The sequence below is a fragment of the Triturus cristatus genome, chromosome 7, assembly GCF_964204655.1.
Source record: "Triturus cristatus chromosome 7, aTriCri1.1, whole genome shotgun sequence".
Taxonomy (NCBI): Eukaryota; Metazoa; Chordata; class Amphibia; order Caudata; family Salamandridae; genus Triturus; species Triturus cristatus.
The window spans coordinates 163,501,004-163,527,270 of NC_140590.1; the positions used below are offsets into that span (position 1 = coordinate 163,501,004).

The 26,267-nt window shown below is 44.8% G+C and overlaps 1 protein-coding gene across 4 annotated transcripts in view; it reads left to right on the top strand.

Annotated features, from left to right (window-relative positions):
* ARHGAP33 (Rho GTPase activating protein 33) overlaps window positions 1-26,267 on the top strand; it is a 472,696-nt gene that overhangs the window by 139,188 nt on the left and 307,241 nt on the right. For 3 of the 4 annotated variants that reach the window (XM_085615935.1, XM_085615936.1, XM_085615933.1), the window contains exon 2: window positions 16,997-17,087. In XM_085615935.1, the coding sequence (XP_085472061.1) occupies window positions 17,013-17,087 (75 nt within the window). In that variant the 5' untranslated portion in view covers window positions 16,997-17,012. Of the gene's footprint in view, window positions 1-15,807; window positions 15,903-16,996; window positions 17,088-26,267 lie in introns of all 4 variants that reach the window. The other variant, XM_085615934.1, reaches the window with a different exon arrangement.

Here is a 26,267-nt window from a genome sequence, read left to right on the forward strand (position 1 = left end):
GCTTCAATAATGGAATAATGACGGCCTCTCGGGTGGAAGTCAGCAACACTCCAGCCTTTTTCACCTTGTTAAAAACAGCCAGTAATTTAGGGGCCAGTAGATCTACAAAAGTCGAGTAAAACTCTATCGGGCGTGCCCATCCAATCCCGGCGTTTTGTTGTGCGCCATATGTTTAATCGCACTGCGAATTTCACCCAGCGTTATCTCCTGACCCAGCAAATCCGCCTGTATCTTTTCTAGCCGTGGCAGACCTATATCTGTCAAGAATTTCCCTATGGAGTCCCCATCAACCTCTAACTTCCTCCGATACAATTCTGCGTAATATCCCGAAAACAGTATATTAATCCCCTGTATCTAGTTCAAGTATGGGCATTCCTCGGCGGGCCGGATTCGCCAGCCCTGCCAACAGTGTGCTCGCCTTATCCTGCTCTGCATGCACGCATGCCAGGTATTTCTTGTGGTTGAAACAACGCAACCTCTCCACCTGCACTGCCACCGCCTCTCTAGCATCTGATACCTCCCCCTGCTCATCAGGGCACTCGGAGCGGGCTCTTTCTGCCGTGCGCAAGCGCTGTTCTGCTGCATCTACGTCCTGTAATAACGTCTTCCGTACTCCCACCATGTGAGCTATACACAGTCCTCTCACTACAACTTTGAAAGCGTGCCATTCTACTGCCGCGACGATGCTGTACCTTCGTTTTCAGTAAAATATTGAGTGATTACTGTCTCGACCTCTGCACGGAAGACCTGGTCTTCCAACGCCTCTGGTCGCAATGTCCAAGTCTGGACCACAGGACGCTCCTGAGCCCAGTGGAGTCTCAACAATAAAGGATTATGATCTGACGGTGTTCTCGGAAGGTATTCACTGTGTCCCACCTTAGCATGCAAGTCTGGAGTGCATAGTATCGCGTCCAACCGCACATGCAGTTTGTGCAGCGCCGAGAAAAAATAATAATCTCGCTCACCCGGGTGCTGCGCTCGCCATGTGTCTATCAGACTCCATCTAGTCTGCCAGTCTCGTCTAGCCTTGGAGATTCTGTGTATGGGTGCCTCAGATAGTGGAGGGTGGGATCTATCCATGTCTGTATCAGATATAGAGTTAACATCCCCTCCCATAATTACCGTTCCAGTCAAGTATGGTGCTAACTTCCCGGATAAGTGGTTAAAAAAGCCGGCTGATCCACGTTGGGAGCCTACACTACTCAGCACCACTGTTTGCCATTAAGGCGACCAGCTACCATCACCAATCTCCCTTCCGGGTCCACTATATGTTGTGTAGGCTGAAACTGGACTCCCGCTCTAACCCAAATCAGCGCTCCCCGTGCAAATGCAGAGTATGTTGTGCAAAAAATGTGCCCTCTCCATCGACGCTGCAGGGCCAACCCTTCAGCTTGATTAATGTGTTTCTATGAGAAAAGCAATTTGGACCCCCCTTCGTACCAAATAAGCATGTACCTTCTGACGCCTCAGCATTGTATGCATCCCTCTAACATTCCATGTCATGCACTTTATTTCAAGTAACGCCCCCATGTTGCCGTTGTAATCTTACAAATGATTGCACTTCCCAGGAGGACACACTGGTGGCCCCCAACAACCCCAAAACAGACCCAGACAACCCCCCAACATCCCCACCCTAAAACGGGTACTAAAACGCTAGTTCCCATCCAAACTAAAGAACAAACTATTTCCTCTAGTAGCTACAGAGGAACAAAAAAATAGCATGGGGGAGGTGGCTATGACCCAAGAAGACTAGAACTACAGTGTCATACCCCCATTAATAACTAAGCCCCATCTTCTCCGGGGCTCACAACTCAGAGTCCTCTCATTCCAGTTCCCAGATATCGCAATAACCTTTCAGGTAATAACACATTATCAAATCGGCTACAAGGCTAAGACAAATGAGGAAAGGGGAACAGGAAGGATCTTGCTCCCCATATAAGCTCTCTGGCCAAAATCCTACAAAATGAGGCATCAACAATCTCAATAGCTGTCCTCGTTGTGACGTGCGGCAGTGGGACACTTCCCGTTTCAGTCCCATGAGAATCCGATTCCATCAACCCTTTCTCTGATTCAGTGCCCATCACCGATAGGGAAAGTCCTTCCTGGGAGATTTCCGACACCGCCTGCAAGGCGGCCGACCTCTCCTTCTCCGTCTGGGATGCCGTGGGCCCCTGCAGGCCAGAACTTAGCTGCCTGACACGTTTCGATCTATGAGGTCGCGGGCCTTCCATAGGTGGCCTCACACTGTGCCCTGCTTCTCCAGTTCCCGCTCGATAAGTCTCCAGCCAGGCCCATGCCTCCTCAGGGGTATCGCAAAGGTGCATCTTTTCATCCAGTATTATCCTCAGACGCGCGGGAAACCTCAATGAGTATGTATTGTAGGCTGCCTTCTCGCAGAGTCTTTATGACCACCAAGAAAGAAGCTCGACGCCGTTGCACTTCAAGGGTGTAGTCTGGAAATAGTGACACGTTACTATTTTCCACCTTGTAGGGGTCTGAAGAACGAGCTTTGTGTAGGAGGAGGTCCCTGTCTTTGTAATGTAGTAAGCGTGCCACAACTGGCCTGGGGGCCTTCCTGGTGCCAGCGGGTGAGCTGGTACCCTATGTGCTCTCTCCAGGGTATAAAAATGAGACTGGCCCTCAGGTGCTACCTCAGAACTCAGCCAGCCCTCCAAATAGTCAACCATGTTGGCCCCCGCACTCCTTCCGGCAGCCCCACTACCCTTGTATTATTCCTGAGATTGCGGCCTTTAGCGTCCTCAGCACTCCGCTCCAGAGCCTGTAGTCTGTGTGTAACATCCCCCATCTGGGCCACCAGTGTCTTTTGGGTCGGTTCAAGGTCCTCCAGCATCGCCTCCCTCTCTTTCACCCGGTCAGTCAGTTTGGCATGCTCCATCCGAAGGAGGCCCTAGCGCCACATTCGCGATATCCTGCTGGAGGGCATCTCTAGTGTCTGTGATGGCCTTCAGTATTTGGTCCACTTGTTGCTGCATCAGGGCCTCAGGTTGTGATTTAGTAGCATCGTGTTTCCCATGGTCTGCCGACAAATCCTCTGGATATGGGGACACTCCCCCCCCCCCCCCCCCCCCCCCTGTTTCCCCCGTGGTTTCCCCATAGTCTCTGATGCGCTAGGCCTCCAGCCGATCCCCCCCGTGAATCCCTGCGATCTTTCAGGGTGGCTCGTGAGCTCCAGGTTATTCTCGCGGTCCGCGGGTCTTGCCCCACACAGTCAATATCGGAGAGCCCGCCCAATGGCAGAAGGCGAGAGAACCGCTTTTTCGACCCGCGGCTCCCTTGACCCATTGGCCATTGCCCGTGGCCCCCCACTGTTACTTTTTGTGGAGGGTGGGGGGGTGTAAGCCCAGCCTCAGGAGTACTTGCATTTTTCTCCCTGAAAATAATTGGGATGAAGCTGATGAAGGTATTATAATCATAAACGCAGGGTGTTTCGTTTTACTAAGGCGGCGCTTCTCAAAAAAATATTCCTTGTTACACTTCTTTGTCCATGCCTTTTATAGAGTACCCTCTCAAACTTTTTTTATCCTACTTACAGTGCTAGATAGCACCCTTATGCATGTAGGACCCATTGCCAAATTGTTTCTGCGCTTGAAGAATATTTGCATGCACTTACATTTCTACCCATGTGCCAAAACATGTCACAGAAGGGTGACTCACGATTTTTTAAACCACATACAGCTTTATTTTTGCAATCTCCTCCCTAAAATTGCCCCCAAATCAATTCTAGTAAAATATATTCCTCTGATTTTTTTTTTTTTTAAATGGCCCTCTTTCTTGCTTCTAAATGTTGGCATTATGCCGTATATGGTGTTTTACTTCCCTGTCCTCAAGGAGAGATGAGGCCTGTCTGGAAATGTGTGTGCACTGAAAGAAATGTGTACTGGAAGTACCTATGAGTCAAGTACAAATGTCAATACTTAATAATACTTAGTGTGTTTAATAGACAGGACAACTGTACTTTCCTGAGAACTTGCATTTGTGTAAAATGCATTTGGAAAAAAAAAAAACTATTAACGAGTCTAACAAAATTAATCAGGCATCTTCCGCTTACTTTGTGAGTGTTGGAACATGGGGATCCAGTGAAACATGAAGGTCATCTCCCTTGACATGCCATCAATTAAGCACTACGTTTACAGCTTTAGGCATGTCACTTACAAATCATCAACATCATCCGTTTAAGTCTAATTAGTTTAACTAAAGCCAACAGACTCTTCAACATTAAGTGCATTAAAGTGCTTGGTGCGTGGCTCCCCAGGCTAGATTTGACGGCTCCCCAGGGAGCCCCGGTGCACAGTTTGGGAACCACTGCTCTAGGGCATAGACAGGCAAGACTGGTCTTCTAGCGCCGTCACAATCCGCGGCTCCTATGCCTGTGTGGATCTCGCGGTATACCCCACAGCAATGCAGCTTCCCCCGTATGGGATGACCACCTCCAATCGTCTCCGGGCCCAGATTCTGCCGTCCGCTGGTGCGATCAAAATGGCAGCCGGGTCCGCTCTCAGCGGCTCAGGCAAGGGCAACGAGTCTGCACCCTGACAAGGGGGGGGGGGGGCGCCACCAGGCACCTGTGGGGTCTCACCTGCACAGGGAGACACAGGCCAATACTCCAGTTGCTCTCTCCAGCCCTGCAGTCCTCTGCATTAACGAGCGTCCCCGCAGCCAGTCTAGCCCCCGCGGTAGTCCACTCTCAGCGGCCCCCACCTCATCCAGCACTCTGGAGGTCCTGCCGATGGCTCAGGTGGGTGGGGCGAGTCTCGCCCGCAGAAGAACAGACAACAACCGGAGAACGGCTCCGCTCGCTCTCCCAGCATCACTGTGGTCGCCAATCCGCCATGGCCGGCGCCATTTTGGCAAGCACAGGCCAGGCTCTCGGTCTCGCTCGGTCCCCAGCACTCAGCGAGGGCTCAGTCACGCTCAAGATCCCTGTCCGTGGTTCCCCGGGCCAGTGATTACAGGCACGGGCCCTCAGGCACCGTCCAATGACTTTCTGGACAGGATAATCGGTGGGGTCGGCGCGGAGCTCCGGGCTCACGCATCCGTCCTCATCAGCTCTGTATCCATGCCCCCCTTGCTAGGATTTAATGAGAGAAATGGGTCCAGCAAGTTCCGGAAAACTCGTTTTTAGTGCAGAACGCACGAGAATGTCTAATATACCAAATTTTTAGGGAAAAACTCATGATGGATGCTATTTGTCACCCATGGTAAATTCTGTATTCCAAGGCATAGGATTTTCAAATAGTGATAAAGATCCCAACACTGTCAGTGGCAACGTTTAATTAATGCTTTAGACACCAGGATAGAGCATAGACATGTTATAGTATGTATTATATATTTGCCATGGTCCCAGGGTTTTAATTGTCAAGGACATATAATCAATGGTCCATTAAAAAGCACTGTTCGTAGACTCCGTCGTTCTTAGATAATAGTGTCTCGCAAAATAAACTATAAAATTGTTTGGGGTCTAACCTCAGTCCAAGAAGGTGTTTTCCTATGTTAAGGAATGTATTGAGTGCAACAAAGATGCATCCGGGTTTCCTGTCACTGAAGGGAAGGGCCTATACCTGGCAGAACATGGCGAGGGATCTAGACCAATGGAAGAGAAGCGTCTTGTGTTTTTTCCTGAAGGCAGAGGGGCAAGCGATGAGCTTCAGGGAGAAGGGAAGTGTTCCATACCTTGTATTTAAGAAATAAGGGTGAATGCGCTCTTGTATTAGTTGAGCTTTCTTGATTTGAGGAAACATGATACATTCATCCTATAAAGAATGGAGGTTGCGTGCTGGATCATAAGGCTGAGTTATTTTTAAGTAGATGGGACTATTGTTGTAGAAAGCTCTGTCCACCAAACCAAGGACCTTTAAATGTGGAGCACTCTTTATTGAGTATCCAATCAAGATCGTGAAGAGGAGAAGAAATCCTGGACTGCTCGACGCTGCTATCCATGGACAGCGGTTTGTACAGACCAAACTGCAGTGCGATAGCGGCAGTGGTAAATGACGTGGCGACCATTCATACTGCCCAGTTACCGCTGATTGTTCAAAGATTTGGCGAAAGGGCCTCGGACACACTTGCACCTACACACCTTATTCCATTTTTCATTTTTCTGGCATATTAAGACAACCTCTGAAGGCCACACGCCAATGAAACGAGGCAGATGGCCAAGCATGGACTGAAAGGTGCCAAGGAGATGCCCTTACCTATTGCCCACAAAATCCCTGAACCTGGTGAACCAACATCCAAAGACCATCAGTAACCACTGCCATGCCCTTCCGATGTCCCACCGCCTTCTTCAGAGTTGGATGTGTGGGTCTGACGTAGCTAGCTGTTCTCAGTGGTTCTGTTTATTCTCTGGGTGTCTTTGAGGTGCAAGTCCCATTGTGTGAAATGGTAGTTACTTCTAGGCTTTGTATTTCCTTTCTGCCTACTGAATCTGGTGCAACAATGCTGTTCAGACTTTAAATGGAGATGCAGAGTGTTGTGGTTGGTGCTCGACAGGAAGTGATGGAATGCAGACGTTGCTTGCGACAGGTGCAATCTGACACTTTGACTTCTTCCTGTTCTGTGGTGGACGAGAAGGAAACCAAGACCAGGAAGTGACTCAGACTGATGTCACTCAAGGCTTCTTTTGGCTCCAGATCGGGTTCCATGCATTGCTACACACTAGTGAGGCTCTCATTTTAGCCTGAGGTTTCACTTATTTCACACCTGCCCAGAGAGATTTAAACTTTTATTCAGAGAGTTTATTCAGAGCTCTGTTTCAGAGCTTCTCTTGGTGTCTCTGGTGACGTAAGGAAGCAATCCTACCAAGAGGAGGCCTGTGGATGGAGCCTTTTTGGACACGTCCGCAAGCTGATCCACTAATTCTGGAAGCCATTTTGGTGTTATTTTACATTTTATTATCATTTGGTTGATGCCACTGCCCACGCTAGTGAAGTGAACGTTCTATGGTGTCGCTTCCTGTGATGACCACAAATGTGCCCATCAGTTCTCGTTCCTAATAATTGTCTAAAATTGAGCCCTGCAAAGTCCAGCATAAGCGAGTGCAAACATACGTGCAAACACAAACTTGTATGCATAGAAGTAGTGTTTCCACACACACTAAGGTAAAAGACTCGCACTGATACTTTCTTGCTAGAGCTGTGATGATGGTTGTTTCTCAAATATGAGGCTCAGAAGCCTTAATTTCCATTGCAACCAATTGGACAAAACTAAATTTTTTCTGAGGTGCAGAAGGAAAGTAGAACAATTTCATACAGACAAACATCTGCCTAGCCAATGGGTCTGGCATTTGCTGCCAGCCTTTCATCTTTGCCAATGTTTGTTTTGGCATGTTTTTTGTAAAATGATATTTTTGGTGGAGCGGTTTGTCCTTGCCAATATGAAAAGAATGGCTAAAATTAAAAAATATATGGTACCAAAAAGCACACTTTGCCATGATAGTCTGGGGCATTGGAAAGAACTACTTTGTGTGTGAATGCGCTATTTGTGAAAGGGCCGAATGCCGTCACTCATGGTATTGAGCCAATGACTGAAGTGAGCTGACCCCTCGTCCTATACTGTTGTGGGCGTCAGTAAAATGGAAGTGTTAAGAGAGTAATGCAGTCAATGAGAACGCTTCTCTCATGAGGCCGGTTTCCAGCGTGTTTTTTTTTTTTTTTTTTTTTAATGTGTTCGAATCGTGTGTGCTTCTTTTGATCGTGAATAAAGACTGCGTCTTTCTCGTCTACCTCCAATGGCTGTATTTGTTTAGGACAGGCAATTTTGTGTGTGGCAAGATCTTGTCATCTGTTTTTTCACAGACCGTGCCTAACAAAAATGAATGCGTCATATTTTTTTTAATGTATTTGTAACGGAACTGGTGCTCATGTAAAGCGCTCTGATACCAGATGTCTGGTCTAGTTCGCGCTATATAAAACTATTAAAAAAACCTAGAGAAATAAAATATCTAAAGATCACACATAAAGGACTACATTCCTACTGGGTCATGTTTGTAATTCCAGAAAGGATTGCATGATTAGCAAATCCATGGCAGATCATGTGTCGTTTAAGTAGTCTGTATTTTGAAGTCCTCCTTGAGGGTTAGTATTGCAGGCATTTGTCCTAAATTTGGGGGGCAGCGGGTGGACCTTAACCATGTGTGTTTTTCTTCTAAAAACACGGGCTTTCAAGAAGAATGGTCTGGAAACATAAGGGCTCAGTTTCCACCAGAACATTTTATTTACTGAGCCACATTGGTGTGGACAATGGGATTATTTCACACACCATAGGCTATACGCTTTTGCATCAACACGTTCTCCATGTAGTATATAAAGTAAAGAAGTGATGGTATCGGTACATTTACTGCTTGCGATTAGGTTGTACTCCGTTATGCAAGGCGCTGCAGACAAGGCCTGGGCGGTAAATTTCGTTCCGTTCGCGGAATTTGCGATATTTTGACATTTTTGCGTTCCGCGGAGAGCGCAAAAATGTCAAAACTTTCGCAACCTGCCGCGAAACGGAAGTATTTTTCTTGTTTGCGCTTTAAAAATGCATTCTCGCGATCGTGATCGCGACTTACAGGGTCCCTACGTTCACTGACGAGTTTTCCTATCCGTTCGTGCGTGCCACAAGTTGTTGGATTGTTGGTAGCCGATCGCGCTATCCCGCGAGAGTTTGCGATCGCGAACACGTCATTGCGATCGCGAACAGGAAATGAGCATCGCGAGCAAGATGACCTCGCCCATTAGCGACCGCATGGGCAAGTTGGAGATATATTTCCCCGTGAGCATGCAAAAACACATCGCGGACGGGCGGGAGAAGCAATCTCCGCATCTTCGCGAAAGTTTCGCATGCTCGCGGAGATTTTGTGCAATTTCGCGATAATTTGCGAAATTCAATTTTGCAAATTCCGCCCGCCCTTACTGCAGACCAAATTTGCCCCATTCATGTTACTAAGCAACTGCGGTGATGCTGAGCTACTGAATGACCTTGGACTGAATCACCAGTAACCAATATCCTGCAGCGCTCTGGACTTTACTTTGTAGAACGTCTGGAATTGGTCTTTTTCAATGATAAAGCAGTCTCCGACAGTCGAGAAATTTCATGTTTACTGCAAATTCAATGAGTGAATGTAAGTGTTGAAAGGATAGCATTCTACCTCCTGGCAATATATGTGTAATCTGCAAACCACATGCTTAAGTGCCAGAGATGTAGCTCAGTAGGTTGATGTGCCTGCTGGTTACATGTTGAATCCCATAAAGCTTCCAAGTTGTTTTTTTTTTTTTTTTTTTTTTTTTTAATTTGTTTGGACAATACTAACACATACTATATTAAATGGCAAACAAAAAATCAATTTGTCTTGCGAGACTGCATTCTGCTGTTGTGCACAAACGAAACCACCCTTGACCAAGCCAAAGGTCAGCAGACCATGACGGACCTATTGGCTTTGCCAATACTTATTCTCTGCGGTTCTTCATATTTTTGGGAAGTTGATGCATGACCATCACCTCCGCTACCTGTGGGTGTTAAATTACTTTAAAAACATTTCCTCGAGGAAAGTTTATTTTTATAAAAACGTATCTTTTTTTGGTACAGCTAACTCGACATGATTAAATCTGTTCATTTCTGCAAAATTCCTCAGGAAATTAACCTCAAATCTTTCACATATGACTGATGAAGATGCAGGATAATTGTGACCAGCGAAAGACCGCAGAAGTGATTTAAAACTGCACTTCTTTTTATCGCGAGAAATAGTGATGAGGTTTTGATCATAAGCAATCGTATCACGAGATCTATCGGGCATTGAAGATTTTCCATTCCTTTTTCTACCGCTTTCTGCTCTTTGACAGGTTCAAATGTCCAAACATGCACTTAACAACATTTTCTCTCTGTTAATGTATTTTTATCCCCCCCTCTGCCGTGTCCATCTTCTTTGATGTTCTTTCGTCTCTGGATTTCAATCTACTGCTTCTCTGGTAATGTAGCCACCTGCCTGCTTGGGCAGAAGTAGTGTTGGGGCAGTTTGCCTCCTTCCCCTTGCTCTTGTTGTCTTCTAATCTTTATTCTATTTTCCTTGAGCCCATAGTGACAACCACTCCGCGGCATGGCCTCGGGCTCTGAGTGACATCGGATATGGTTTCTGGCATCTCGCTTGCACGTGGCATCTGAAACCAGCCTATTCAGCTTTATGGGAGCCGAGCCAGCTCTGTGGCTTCAGGGCGGCCATCTTGCATTCTCCCCAGGGCATCTATAATGTGTCAATCTGCTCTTTTACAGTAAACAAAACAACCTGTGCTCCACTTTGAATCACCTTTCATCCAAACCTGAAACAAGCTAAGGCTGATCTGTAGTAAATCATTGTGTTACTATGCACATTGATGTGCGTACCCAGAGGATATTAGGATCAAGGTGTTGGTTTTTCCCTAAAGGGCGCTTTTAAATGTTCACCACTTCAAGCGTAATAAATATGAAACCAGGTACCAACTACTTAACATTAAATTTAGATACAGAGAGCCCTGATGGAATCAACAGCCGATTAACTAAAGGTTTCTAGTGGATACCGTGGCTAGCCTGTGGGTTGCTGAAAACCCAGATGGGACAGGATATTGGTGTTTTAAAGGTGTCCGTTTATGTCAAGGTGGTATACATTTAGCCAGTAGTACTTTGCTTATGTTTTATCTGCTGGACACACAGAACAACTTCCAAAATGACATTTGATTAAACTGATCTAGTAAAAAGCCACTCACCAATTGGGTTTTCCAAATGGGAAAACATAGCGACCATTATTTTTAGTTTTTAAGCAAGCAACAAAAGAGAAGGTTCACACTTTCAGTACTTTCTGTCTAGGATGCTCGGCCTCGCATCCTTTTAGTGTATGCCCATTCAGGCTACATGATTGGTCATTTAAATTGTCTGAACAAATTGAGTCTAAAGTAGTGGTTTGTGTGCACTCACCCTTGATCGACAATGCTGTTGCTGTGGACATAGGCTCTTGCTGACGTAGAGTCGCATCCCTGAACCATGTTCCAAAATTGAGCCTTGGTCACACAGCATCTCTGCTGTCCCTTGACTTCCCCTCACAGGGAATGCCTTCCAGTGTGTCTACCCTCGGCCTGGCCTGCTGTGGATAAGGGAGTTAGAACAGAGGGATGTGATTCAGAAAGTTCAGCTGATTAAATGATCCTGTTATTTCTAGCAAGCTGTGTATGACTGCAGGAACTGGTTCCCGCTGTGGATTTAGTTCAGGTTTGCGTGAATATCTGTCATGTTAGTAAGGACCCCCGCGCCTCCTTTGTGCCTGGATTCATAGGCCACTGGTTAGACCCAAACCGGTGTGGTCACGTGCCTGAGGCAACGTGGGCTACACTATGAGTGCTGCTACCTCCAAAATGCAAAGCCTAGTTGGGATCAATCCATGAATAATTTGCCAGTTCAATTATCTCTGCATGATGATATACACTGTTTAAAAAAAGTTTAGTCTTAAATGGGATCTTCAGCCTGAAACATTTAATGCCCGATTTTTTTTATTTTTATTTTTCTATTTTAATCATGATCTACTTCTATGTGTGTTGCTGTAATGTTCATGCGATTCATTTGTGTTGCATCATATCAACTACAGTAATTTAGTGTATTGGTTTCTCTGAGCCGCATGTGCAAGCAATGTAACTTGTCTATGTAGATGTGCGTGTGTGGCATTGGCTGTGAAATAGTGCATCACAAATCATAAAATCATGCCTATGGTGTTTGAATGGGGAGTGTTTGAGTTTGCACATGCCCTCTGCCATTTGTTAGGGGACTGGTTTCACATTTGTCAGGGTCTTTGGGTTGGTGCCTCTGGCTACAGACGCACACACACCCTTTCTCACTGTCTTTCTCACGCTCTCGCTCACTCACGCACTCTGTCTCTGTCTCACTCTCCAGTATTGCTTGATCTGATCTATTAAGTTTCACCAACATTTCTGGATGGTAGTTGGTCCTAGTGGGTTTATTAGTTCCAAGCACATTTCTAGATGTTGGTTGAGCATGATGAGTTTGGATCCATGCATTTCTTGGTGATGAGATTGAGTTCTCTTCTCTTGGGGTCGCTTGATCCTCGTGGCGAGGCATCAGAAGGGTCAGTGTTTGGGTTGATTCTCATGAAAGATTCCGTCCATGCCTCTTGATGCTGTTTAATTCTGGTTAGTTTTGGTTGGAAAGCCATTTCTGGTTGTTTGCTTCTGTCCGGTCTACTTCCATATATGTGTCAGGTTGATGTTTTTGGATTGGTTCTTCTTTTTTTTAAATATTTGATTCATCACAGTAGATTTGGCTTAGTATGTATGTCTAAGCAGGTTTTGCTCCTGTTTATATGCTAGTATCACAGGGGCCTCTTTGTATGTGACTCGGAGGAGGATAGTTAGTGGCACTCTTATTTCCATGTACTAGTTGATCCTGGTAGGTTGCCTCCAAGTTTAATGGTAGAGTTAACACCTGGACTCACCTTGGTCCTAGTTTATTGGACTGCTCCTCTTGGGATAGATTGCTTCATATTGTTCTAGGTATTTAGGTCCTGATGAGATCGAGTTCATCCATATTGATTTGTTTTTTGCTTGATTGTGCTGTATGTTGTTCATCTTTGGTGAAGTTGGTACTGGTACATCCGGTTTTACACACAACTTGTGATGTTGATGGTTTTCTCTTTTCCTCATAGGATTCTACAACTATTGCGGCGTATTGGCTGGTCCTGTCATTTGATTCTAGTTGGTTTGGATTCACAGATACTCCGTGAATGGGCTTATAGTGGTTGGTTTAATTTTGTCCATGCTTCCTAGTATTTGGCGTGTTCCTGGTGGTTTGTTTTGCCACACCCCATGTATTTGGTTGTTACTGCTTGGCTGCCATATTATGTTGCTGGGTATTTGATGATCCTGGTCAGTGTGAGTTGGCCTCAGTTTCTGTATTTTAATTGATGCTGATTAGTTTTGTTTCTTGTATTTCTGGATGTAAGTTGGCCTTTGTTGGTCTGTTTGTCCAGGTCTTCGGATGTTGGTTAATGCTGGTGCTTTTAGTTCAAACATTCTCAATTCTGTTTGGTCGGTTTTCCAAGTTTCCTTGTGTAAGCTAATTCAGGCGCTTTCAGATTTTGATTTATGTTAATTGATATTGGATTGGTTAGATGTCCTACTATTCTGGGTATGTAGCAGGTCCAGCTCTCCCTGCAAGACGCCAGACTTCTGCCAGTGACTTCAGCCTGCCAGAAGCATTAGTAGTGCTGATGGCACTGCCCCCCCAAGGACCGGCGTGTAGACCCCCCTGTAGCCTTCAGCCTGCTGCCAGTACCACGGTCTCCTGTTAACTTTAGAAGCCTTGCCTGCCCGGGTTCTCCTGCCTTCCGCTGCCACCCCCTCGCTGTTTTTTCCCCGCTCTCCGCTTTCCCGATGCCGCACCTCCCCAGAACCCCACCCCCCTCCCAGCACCTACTTAATGGAGGCCGCAACGTGGCTCCATTGAACAAATCCAGCCCTCCCTGCAAGTCGCCAGACTGCTGCCAGCGACTGCAGACTGCCAGCAGCAGTAGTGCTGATAGCACTACCCCATGACCAGCGCCCAGCCCCCCTGTTGCCCTCCTAGCCTGCTGGCAGTGCCAAGGTTTCCTGTTGCCTGTAGGAGCCTTGCCTGTCCGGTTTCTACTGCCTTTCGGTGCCACCCCTTGCTATTTTTCCCCCCTGCCTTTCACTTTCTTGCTCTCATGCCTCCCCAGCACCCCACCCACCCAGGACGTGCTTAATGGAGGCCACTGATGACACCTGCACCCTACTCAACGAAGAAAAATCAGCTGTCCTGATCCTGCTCGACCTCTTTGCAGCCTTCGAAACGGTCTCCCACCACACATATCATTTGCCTATGCCAGATTGGCATAACTGACATACTCAGATGGATGGCATCCTTTCTCACGGTACTCTCCCAGAAATTCTGCCTCCCTTCTTTCACATGCCAAGCACATCTTGCAGCATTCCCCGAGGCTCCTCACTCAGCCCAACCCTCTTCAATGTCTACATGACCTCACTCACAGACCTAGTCTTATCCCATGACATCAACATTATCCCCTACACCAGTGACTCTCAGCTCGTCCTATTGCTCTCAGCCAACCCCACTACAATGAAGTCAAACTTCCACAATGGTATGGAGAATGTCTCGGCATGGATGACAGACACCTGCTTCATACTCAAAATGATAAAATGGAAGTTCTCATCTTTAGCAAAAACACTGCCCTCTGGACCGACCTGTTGTGGCCGTCATAACCCAGACCCTCCCCCATGCCGAAAGACCACGCTCGTAACCTGCGCATCGTCCTTGACAGCAAACTCTTCATGAAACGTCAGGTCAATACCATCTCCTCAGTTGGCTTCTACATACTGCGCATGCTCGGCAAAATCTTGAAATGGCTCCCCATCGTCACCAGGAAGACAGTAATGCAGGCCCTCATCGCCAGCTGACTGGACTACAACGCACTCTATGCAGGCGTCACCACCAAACTTGTGCAAGGACTCCAGATAATCCAGAACGCAGCTGCCAAAATAATAATCAACCAGCACCTGAAAAACCTCCACTGGTTCCTGGTCCAGAAGCGATGCCATTTCAAGCTCGTGACCCAGGCATGCAAAGTCCTCCACCACCAAGGACCCACCAATTTGAACCATCGGATGCACTTCCATCGACCCTCCAGTAACCTCTGTATTCCTCACCGTAGTACAGATTCCTCACATACGCCACTGCTGTGCCAGGGGACTCTCCTTTTCCCATCTCGCCGCCAAAGCCTCGAACACACTCTTCCCCCCCCCCCCCCCCCCCTCGTTCTTGCTGACTGACTTTAGGAAGTGTTACAACAAACAAATGATGGACGGAATGCTGACAATGCAGACATTCTCCCCCAGTCAAGAGATCTGGGTTAAATCCATCGTTCTTTTGCCCACTACGCCACCCCAGTTTGGACATGGCCATATGCAAATCAGTCTTGACACTGTGCCTCATGGGAACAGTCCAGCCCGAACTGCCAAGCCATGTCTTCCCTGGACCGGAATCAAGCATCCTAGGACCGGTTTCTGGCTATCAGCCGTCATCAGCCAGGATAGCTTGACTCCAGTGGCATAGTGAGCACAGGTCCCACGTCTGGGAATACCCATCCCACTTAGGGCGAAAAGCGTTACAACAAACAAATGGGTCCCGTGCTCTCCATGCCACTGGAATCAAGCTATCCTGGCTGAAGAGGGGTGAAACCCCGAAACCGGTCCTAGGATGCTTGTTTCCAGTCCAGGGAGGACCTGGCTTGGCAGTTCGGGCTGGACTGTACCCACGAGGCACAGGGTCAAGACTGATTTGCATATGGCTGGGGTCAAACTGGAACGGCATGGTGAGCAAAAAAACTATGGATTTAGGCTCCGATCTCTGTACTGGGGTGAATGTATGACATTGTTCTGCATTCTGTCCATCAACTGTTGTTTTTGCATTTGTCACCCCGAGTGGGAAGGGTATGCCCAGACGTGGGTCCCGTGCTCTCCATGCCACTGGAATCAAGCTATCATGGCTGAAGAGGGGTGAAACCCCGAAACCGGTCCTAGGATGCTTGTTTCCAGTCCAGGGAGGGCCTGGCTTGGCAGTTTGGGCTGGACTGTACCCATGAGGCACAGGGTCAAGACTGATTTGCATATGGCTGGGTTCAAACTGGAACGGCATGGTGAGCAAAAAAACGATGGATTTAGGCTCAGATCTCTGTACTGGGGTGAATGTATGACATTGTTCTGCATTCTGTCCATCAACTGTTGTTTTTGACTTTAGGAAGTGGAACAGGACTTCACTCTGACTGAGACCCACTCCAAATCCCAGGATACCCTCTCAAGTGACAAGCTGGGTTCTACAAATACTACTTGATTGTGAGTTATTTCTGTGTTTTTACACTTTGTGTATTACGGTTGCGTTTAGTGTGTTAGGTTTTGTTCATAATTCTGAGAGGTGGGGTTAAACTTGGTATTTTATTTAACTCATCTCTTCGTGTTCGAGTTGTTTTCGGGGAGTTGGTTTTATGTATTGTTTTGAATATTAAGATTCATCCTGGTAGCTTCCCGCATCCTCTTTCGGTCATACTGGATTTGATTTAGCTCCTAATTTTCAGGGTGGTCAGGTGTGATTTTGCTTATGTTTCAGTAATTTCTGATGAGTTTCATTGTGGTTTTGGTTGTACGTGTTCCCTGGTACTTGGGTTAGTTCTGGTAGGCTTACGTTCCCCTGTGTGTGTCTGGTTTCATTGCAATTCTTGGTGTTGATGTTGATCTTGATCGTAAGTTTTCCCACCTCTATTGATGTTTTTTGATGTTGCCTATAATGATGGATGTTGTGGCCGGTCGTGCTTTTCTTGCTCCTGGTTGTTTGGAAGTCATAGATTTCTCTGATGCGTTGGTGATCGATCGGATGCCAAGTGGACACTCGTTCTTTTTCCAAGTGTGTATAGAGTTTGGTCCTTCCTCATGGGTCTCTTCCTTAAGGTCCTTCTCTTCCTCCCATTTCTACTCTTCCCTTCTCACTCATCCATTTTCTTCTCCTCTCGCTCTTTCCTTTCTCTCTTGCTCTCTTTCCCCTTACTCTCTTCTCTCTGGCTGTTCTTTCCTCCATCCTCTTTGCTCTCTCAGTTCTTAATCTTATTGCTCTCTGCTCGCTCTCCTCCCTTTAGTTCTCCTCTTGCGTAGTTCCTGTGTTTTGCTGTCTCTCTCACTTTCTCTAGCACTCTAATTCCTTGGTGGTCTGTATTTTGATTCATGGGTATAGATTCACAGAGGTAGTTGGAGACTGAATTGGCAGCTTCCTCTCACACATCTCTTGGTGCTTGACTTAGATCTATGGCATTAGATTGCCCATGTCTCTGTTGCCAGACTAACCTTGGAATACAGGTTTTATGCACATTTCTGAGAAGCAGATGGTGTCTAATGGATCCCTTTGCACTGTAAACAATCCATTCTTGTCTCTTTTGCAGTGAGTCCTTGCCCAGGATGGAGGCCGCCGTCCCTCCACGCCGGCCCTCCTGCTCCGAAATACAAGATGAAGCTCCTCGTCCTCTGTCCACGGTAAGTGATGGGGCCTGACGTGGCTGTAAGTCAGAAGATCAGTGACTTTGGAAGATTGTTCCACGCAGGACTGGAAATTTCAGTCTTCTAAGATGTTACTTTGGGTTCTTGGTGTCCAACCTTCCTGCTTTGTCTAGGTCTTTTAACTTCACCAGTTGCTCTCCTATATGTTTCTGCTTCATATGGCTTGTCTCTTTCCCCGAAGCTGCTTCTTTACCGATGTGACATAGCTTCTCACATTTGCTTATTGGCCTTTTATTTTTTTGGACTGTCATTCTGTTTCTTAATGTGTATTTTTTATAATTGACCATGGCTTTTGTGAGGTCTCTATAGTTGCCAGCCGGGCAAACTAATGGTTTTGTATGCAGAGCGATGGTTCCTCCCTGTGATTGGCTGCTTTTAGAAACTCTTTGGCATCAAATGTTCTCTAGAAAACTTCTCCCTAAGTACTAGCTGTTTAATACATCGTTTTTATAACCATAACTGTAGCCTGCTTCATTCATGTTTTTCTGGTCATGCTAACACATGTGTCCTGGATGTGTCTGTCTTTGCCAGTTTAAGCCTCTTTCCCATTTTGGCTCCTGAGATGAGCAAGAATTTTCATGTGATTAGCATACTGAGATGAAAATGTTTTATATTCTTGTATTCTGAAGGTCCTTTTCTTCCTTTCTTATAATCTAACTGTTTGCACAACTTTATCCTCCCCTTGTTTGACTCGTTCAGGCCTCACTTGTCACATGGACAGATTTCCCTTTAAAAGACCTATGTTAAGATGGTGACTTAACTTGAGGACCGCGCCAGAAGCTTTTAAAACTTTGTTTGCAAAAAAAGTTTCTTTAGCATTTCTTTTCAGTTGCATTATCGAGGTCGATGGTATTATGTGACCGTGAAGCATCAATTTATGTAGCCGGATTACAGTGCAATTAATTGCAAATCGCAAAGCAAACAATATGTACGTATTGTACAATTGATGACCAATTATGTTGCAAATTCCTTGGCATTCTTATCTAGCTATTTTGACGTTATTATACACGCTTTATAAAAGGGGTTCCGATGCTTTAAAAAATACATAGGCTATATAAGGAAGAGAATTATACAAATTCAGTAGAAGATATTTAAATGTTATCCAATAATCAATGATTTTGTTTTGCCTTGATGTGTAGTGAAGCAATTTTATTTGAACATCTTTCTAGCTCTTGTAGTAATCTAGTTTATGCAATCGGAGAGAAATAACCTTCATATCCACACTTTTTCTTATAAATGGCCCCCCTCTTTTATTCTGCATATCCCCATGTTTGTGATCTAGTTTTGGGTTAAATAAAACTGCGTTCAAGTCAAAGGACCACTGGAAGCCCCTCTTTCCAGTTGGAAACAAACCTGCAAATCAATCTGGTCCATTCCATAATGTTCACTTGTGACATTCGGGGATACTGCAAGCTCAGTCCATCATGCTTTAGATGAATCTGTGTGTGATGTCAGCATGAGCTTTCTTGAAACACATCACTTTCAAGTTTATTTTGTTTGGTAATAAAAAAAGACCTTGCCCTGTTATTGGGGATATTAACAACATCTGGTCAAAATTCTCACATCTTTAAAATCTGAGGTGATGACCAGCAGAAATGTGACCAGTTGCGGTTTGGGAGCCATCGGGCATTGCATTACACCCTGTGTGTATTGTTCTATTCAATATTGGTCTGGTGAAGCTGCAATGTATTCTTTTGTTGGTGTCTGCAGATAATGGTGACGACGACTATGTGAAAACTGCTGGAAATCCATCATCTAAATTTAAAAAAAGTAGTTTCTGCAAATTTCAGTGGCCTTTTTGAGAAACTGGTAAAAGATGGTGAATCGCTGGTTAGGATGAGAAAAGTTGTGTGTTGTAAGGTCTGTATTTGAGCTGAAAGAAACTTCCTTTTAGGTGTGTCGAGCTGGAACACATCCTGTTCGCAGCTCACACACAGGAATTGAAAGTTCATCCTATGGCAGGCGCAGAAAGTGGCTTGGAGAGGAACAATCGAGGCTGTGTCTGCCTGTAGAGTTACCCACAGTCCAGTGCATGGCAGAGCAGCGCGTGTGCTGTGGGCATGGTGGGAGCTTGTATTACTAAAGGCAGAGGGAGGCGGCAGGTCATTCATCTAGGTCTTCTGTTATCTGCTGCTAGGTGAAGTAATCCAGCAACAGTCTTCTGTGATCTGATGCTGAGTGAATTATTTAAAGGAAGCCTGTATTTAATGCCGGGGAAAGTCGTGTGTAAATACTCTCCTGTTCTCTGATGCAAGAGAAATAATCATGTGGTAATCTCTGGGTAAACAAGTCAAAAGAATGTCCTTCTGTATTAAAAGGTGAAATGCTTGGAGTACTTCCTTGTTGAATGTTATGGATGGAAAAGTAATCCCAGTGACTTCCTCCTGTAATCTCGTCTCTCTCCTGCTGTAATCTCGTGCAGTTTCTAGAAATCAAAATAATTGCCTTCTAAGATGTAATGCGATGTAAAGTAATGCCAGTAGACCCTGTTTAAAGTGTAACTAAGGGTAATGTATTTGGTGTCATTTCGCGTGAGGCAGTAAAGGCTAAGGTGTGAGGAGTAGTCTCTTGCAATCTGAGGCAGCATGAGGTCATCCTAATAGTTTTTGTAATCTAATGAGAAGAAAAAAAGATGCAAGTAACGCTGCCCAGCTGGGAGCTTTGCACTGTTGCTCTGTGTGCCTGAGGGAAGGGTGAGCAAATAGTTTCGCTTTACAAAAGCCAAAACTATTGGCTTTGCCAATAGTGTTTTTAACTATTTTATTTCTTTTTTTGTGTTTAACGTTGAATAACTATCGCATATCAGTCGAAAAATAGAAAAACATGGTAACATGAATAAAATATGCAATCGGAACAAGAAAAACAGAAGAGAATGAAGTAGAGGATGGAAAAGAGAAGATAAGAGGGGGGGGGAAAGAAAAAAAGACACCAAAGAACAAAAGATAACGTTCAGTACAGTAATCACAGTTTCAAACATAGACAAATATTTCACCCAGGAGCTCCAGACAGTGTAGGAAAGTGGAGCGCAGTGAGGCGTGCAGACGGACGCAGGATACAATGTAAACATGCACTCTTGTGTCAAACTCTCCTATGAAAGTTGACACTTTACCTCGGCAAGCTGCAAACATTTTTCTAGCTCTAGCCGCGAAGTGGCATTTTAAACTTTTTCAATCTATACTGCGGTTTGACTCCTATTTTTGAAGACGTCGGATTCATTTTTGGACCCTAAAACGTTCAATACGTGTTTAGCTGATGCATTGCAATGCACCCTGTACCCCAGAACTCGTGGGGTGTTCAGCTCTTTGTACGAGGGAACTGGTAGTCCGGTTAACCCATTACAAGTTCAAGACTACAAGTCCCAGAATGCAAAACTCAATGCTCGCCTTCATTGACTTATTACAGGATTTACTCGCATATACATGTTCTCCTGTGTTCGATGGCTCTGTCAGCTGTGTCTAACCCCCAAAGGAGCAGGGCTGCGAGTATTCACAGCCTCTCCACGGACCAGTCCAACTGTGGCCTCGGTGTAATATTTGCCTGTGTGAAGTGCTGTGCAAATCCATATCCTGGGCGGGAATAGGAAAGCCACGATCAGTACTGGTCAGGGTTCTTGGGAGTTTAATGTGCAGTGGCACAATAGAGCTGAAGTTATCCATGTGCGAGTACTCTGTATTTTTATGCTTTATTAAAGTCGTAGTAAGTTTTCATAAAAGGATACCGGCTGGTACTGTTGCAGCTTCCAAAAGATCCCCATCGACAACTTTGTGAATTTCCCAAAATTTGGAGATGTTCTCTTGGGGGTTCAGGAGTAAATTTTCATATATTTGTGAATCTGATCGGGCCTTCGGAGGAAATTTTAATGACTCCTCCTTTGTGCCCCTCTCCCCAGCTTCAGCCGTACAAGGCTTAAGAAACCAGACCTATATTATGATTAATGCTGCCGTGAACGTCCCCTTCTCTATGTACTTTTTGACCATTACCAATGTACTTGCCCTCTTTTTAGGTCTCGTTTGACCCAGCGCATGCGCTGGTCTGGCAAGATATTTTGTGAGGGCTCCAAAAAGTGCTACCAGGCCAGCCTAGATTTACAGTACAAGTGCGCGGGCATGCGCGTCGTGCTTTACCGCGATTACTTTCTTTTTCGCGGCCGCTTTGATGTTTGATCGGAATCACTTTCGCGGCCGCATTGCGATCACTTTTGCGGCCGCATGATCGCTTTGATGTTCTCCGTGAGGCTTCAATAGATTGCAGCAGTTAAAACAAGCATTGGCATAGCCAATAGGTCTCGCTTTTGGGACCTTTTAAGTGTTTAGTTATGCAACTGTTGCATGGCTAAACACTTAAAAGGTCCCAAAGGCGAGACCTATTGGCTATGCCAATGCTAGTTAAGTCTGTCCTTAAGCCGCCCTCGCCTCCGTTTACCGCCACCACTCCTAAACCCACCCTCACCCCACTTTACTGCCACCCATCCCTGACTCCTTGTCACCTTCCCCCATACCTCTACCCACCACTGAACCCTCAAGTCACCCTTACCTCAATTTACCTCTACCCATCTCTGAACCCTATAATCACTTTTTTTAAATGAACATAAAAGGATGTTAACATTTTGTTTTTTAATATATATGTATATATGTATGTGTATATGTATGTATTCAAAGTTTGCTGTGCTTAGCGGTTCCCTTCCAGCAGGTGTCGGTGCCTGCCTGGTAACGGCGACAGCAGCCGTTTGTAAATTACCAGAGGGTCCTTCACTCTGCCATCATGGCAGAACACGACAGGAGGCGGCAGACCAGGAGATAGCTCAAATAGTTTTATTGCGCACCAAAATAAAGGACGACGTGTTTCGCATTTGTCAAGTTAATTCCTGTGCTGCAAATTCCATTAGAAATATTTGAAGTTCATGGACATAAAAAACATACTTCGCTCATTTTGGACATATATATATATATATTCACTGAAAAAACCATAGGTTTCACACATGTTATAGTTAGCTGGACATTTTACTGATAAAAAACCAATGAAATTCCGCCGTTATAGTTACTGTAGGCAACTATAACTCACGCGACCGCAATCCTCTGCTGATGCTAATACTGTATTTAGACACTTATTTGCCCATATCTTCTTCCATTAAATTTTAGCTATACATATGTTACAAATATTTTTTTTTCATAAAGACACATATGTCATCAGCAGAGGATTACGGTCGCGTGAGTTATAGTTGCCTACAGTAACTATAACGGGGGAATTTCATTGGTTTTTTATCAGTAAAATGTCCAGCTAACTATAACATGTGTGAAACCTATGGTTTTTTCAGTGAATTAGCAAGGTTTTTTAAATGCTATTTCCTAACTATAACGTGTGTGAAACCTGTTTTTTTCAGTGAATTTGTACGGTTTTTTAAATGCTAAGTTACTTTACGCCATTTGTGGCGTGCGCGCCCACTTAACGCAGTTCGTTCCGTGCACGGTTTTTATCAACTTTCATAAGCCCTGTACATTTGGTGGCCTTCGGCCACCAAAAGCACAGGGGGTGAGGTCAATGTGGATAGTGTTTTTTTTTATTTCGATTTTATAATTTCATGTTGCCAAAATTACGTTTTTTTTCTCTATTAATAAGCCCTGCACATTTGGTGGCCTGCGGCCACCAAAAGCACAGGGGGTGGGGTAAGTGTGGATAGTGTTTTTTTTTATTTTTATTTTTTTACCGTAAGCTTACGGTAAGCGTACGGTAAGCGTACGGTAAGCGTACCCCGCGAAATTGCCGAAAAAAAAATAAAACCGTTTTTGCTCTTGGGGGATGTTTGGGGACTCCCTCAACATGACTATGTGGGAGGGAGTTGTCAAAACAGCCCCGTAACATGTTTTTGGCCATCATGTTTGATAAACAACACTCAGTGCGAGAGACAAAATGGCGGACGCCGCTTCCTGGTTTCGGCCGATTCGAATGTTTACTAAGATCTAAGAGCCAATCAGAATCGCGCTCGCGCACGCCACCGTAAGCTTACGGTAAGCGTACGGTAAGCGTACCGTAAGCGGGCTCAGATATATATATTGATTTAAAGGCTATTTTCTCAGAATCTACTGAACAGATTTACACCAAACCTACAAAAGGCACTTCCTTGACCTAGGGACTACCTCTCTGCCAAATTTCTAGTAATTCTGTTCAGCCGTTCGGGCTGTAGCTCGTTCTAAAGGTCCTATGGAAAAATGCATGGGAAAAACGCGTTTTGGGACCCCCCTTTTATCTCAGCCCCCGCTTGACGAATCCCCCCGAGACTTTCAGGGTAGGAGCGGAGCGTAGCGCCCCACCTATTTTGAGAAATTCGCGAGGATTCGTCGACCGGCGCCAAAGTTATTCAAAATAGAATGTTGAGGTTTTCCTATGGAAACGTGGTCCTAACTATAACTACCTACTGGCGACCGCCAGTAGGTAATATATATATATATATATATATATATATATATATATATATATATATATATATATATATATATATATATATATAATACAAATTGATCCCATTGCTTTGTAAATCATAACCTAATCTCTCATTGGATAAATTGCAATACTTCATAATGTTTCAATAAACCCGGACAATGAGATTTGCAATGGCGATGTCTGCTCTTGAAATCCATGGACAATAAAGTTTTCACATGCTGAATACTATTTAGCCCATAATGCATCATTCAGGATTGTGGAAGGTTAGGCAATGCCTCGCTGTAAATTCCATGATCGATTTGCAATAATAATAGGCAAATATGTAGGAGGAACACCATTAATAACCTACAAACGTCCCAAATCGCTGAAAGATCGCCTTGTACATAGTTACCCCCAGGGCACAACAAATATCAATTGGCTGGAAACAGTGAAAGGCTTTACTGTATGTGGAGGGTGCATAGCCTGTAAGAATGGAAAAAACTGCAAAAAATATCTGTCCGGAGAAGGGATTGAAAAAAACCATAAAACAATTCATGACATGCAACAGTGATTTTACTGTTTACGTACTGGAATGCCCATGTGGCCTCCAGTACGTGGGCAGTACTAAACTCTCACTAAAACAGAGAATTTTACAACATCCCCGCGCAATAACTAACAGATTTTAATTATCCTGTTGCGCGACATTTTGCTGAGATTCGTAAGAGTAGAAATAATGGCCTCAAATTCTTTGGTATCGATAGAATTTCCTCACATATTAGGGGTGGAGATCGGGAAAACAACTGAGAATCCTGGACTTAAGATACATTATTGACCTCAATTGCAAAACACCCAAAGGCCTGAATAGAGGGGAGGAGCTTGCAACTCATATTGGATGCGGAGTGCTTTCAATCCAACTACAACCGCTTTCTGAATTTTAACAACCTATTAATTATTTTTATTTTTTAGGTTTGTTATTTGAGTCCCTCTTTCACAATTTTTTTAAGTAGGACAAAGATCAGACAGTCATCTGTCCATATTGAGCCACTTCGGGGCTCCACAGGGAGATGTTGAATAAGAGCTTATCTGCAATTCAACTCTCTATTTCCTTCACACATAAGATAATCATGTGACGGATGGACTTCCTCATCAGAATCCAGCTAGTTTACACGTGTTAGGGGACACTCACTCACCTCCCTTAGTCCCATTCACTTAGCACCATCAAGAGGTCTATTCCTGTTGCAACATTTCAAACAATGATAGTTTAAAATGTAATTGGTGGAAGGATACACATCGAATCCAGAAATAAGGTTGATAGCCTTATTTAGTTAAATAACTCACATTATGTTGCCCGAAACTGCGAATCCAGTGCAATAAGAACACAGCAATATGTGAAAAGCTTACCTATAATATGGCAGTTGTCATAATAAGGTATATGATTCGCTGCACGTGGCCGACTAATGCAATTGCAAATAATTTGACAGCATTATGCCTATTGTGGTGTGTTTTTAATCGTATAATAATGGGAGACCTAATTTTCTCAAAATCGATCATGGAATCCCGAATGATGCATTATGGGCCAAATAGTATTCAGAATGTGTAAACTTTATTGTCCATGAATTTCAAGAGCAGACATCGCCATTGCTAATCCCATTGTCCAGGTTTATTGAAACATTATTAAGTATTGCAATTTATCCAATGAGAGATTATGATTTATAATTTACAATGCAATGGGATCAAATTGTATTTGTATTTTAGTTAAATGAATATGTATACAAAATCGTCCAAAATGCGCGTAGTATGTTTTTCATGTCTATGAACTTCAAAATGTATTTCGAATGGAATTTGCAATACAGGAATTAACTTGACAAAGGCAAAACGCGTCGTCCTTGATTTTGGTGCACAATAAAACTATGTGCGGTCTCCTTGTGTGCCGCCTCCTGTCGTGTTGTGCCATGATGGCAGAGGGAAAGACCCTGTGGTAATTTATGTATGTATAGTGTGTGTGTGTGTGTATATATGTGTGTGTGTATGTATGTATGTGTGTGTATGTATGTATATATGTGTGTGTGTGTGTGTGTGTGTGTGTGTGTGTGTGTGTGTATATATATATCACCATAAATCTCCTCCAAAGAAAGAGCAGAGGCCGCACTGGGGAAGCCAAGGAAACATCATTTATTCAGCGGTAACATCGGCGAATGCATTTCGGCTTCATCAGCCTTCATCAGCGCCAGGGATGTTTGGGAGGCATTTTCAAAAATCACCATTGTATGAAGGTCCCGCCTCATGCTGATTGGCTTGGCTCCGCTCCACCCCAATTACGTTGGATCACCTGTTGCAGGTCGCGAGTTTCTTGTGGCCTGCAAGTTCCAGGATGCATTGCACAACCAGGTAGGTAGTGCGGGGGTGTTGATAAATCTTGTGGCTATGCGGGCTTTAGCGGGACAGTCTGTGATGCTGAAAATTGCTGTACTCCTGTTTTTCTGTTGTTGAATGAATGCGCCTCCTCGTCTCCCCAAACTGCACCAACCCACGGGTTCAAAAGTCCAATCGGCGGGGACAGAAAATGGAAATCCACATCGCCCAGCGTGAGGTTAATATATATATATACACTGAAAAAACCATAGGTTTCAGGGGCATTATAGTTAGCTGAACATTTCCCTCGTACGAAACCCTAGAAATTCCCCCGTTATAGTTAGTTCAGCTAACTATAACTCGCGCCCCCGCAATGCACTGCTGATG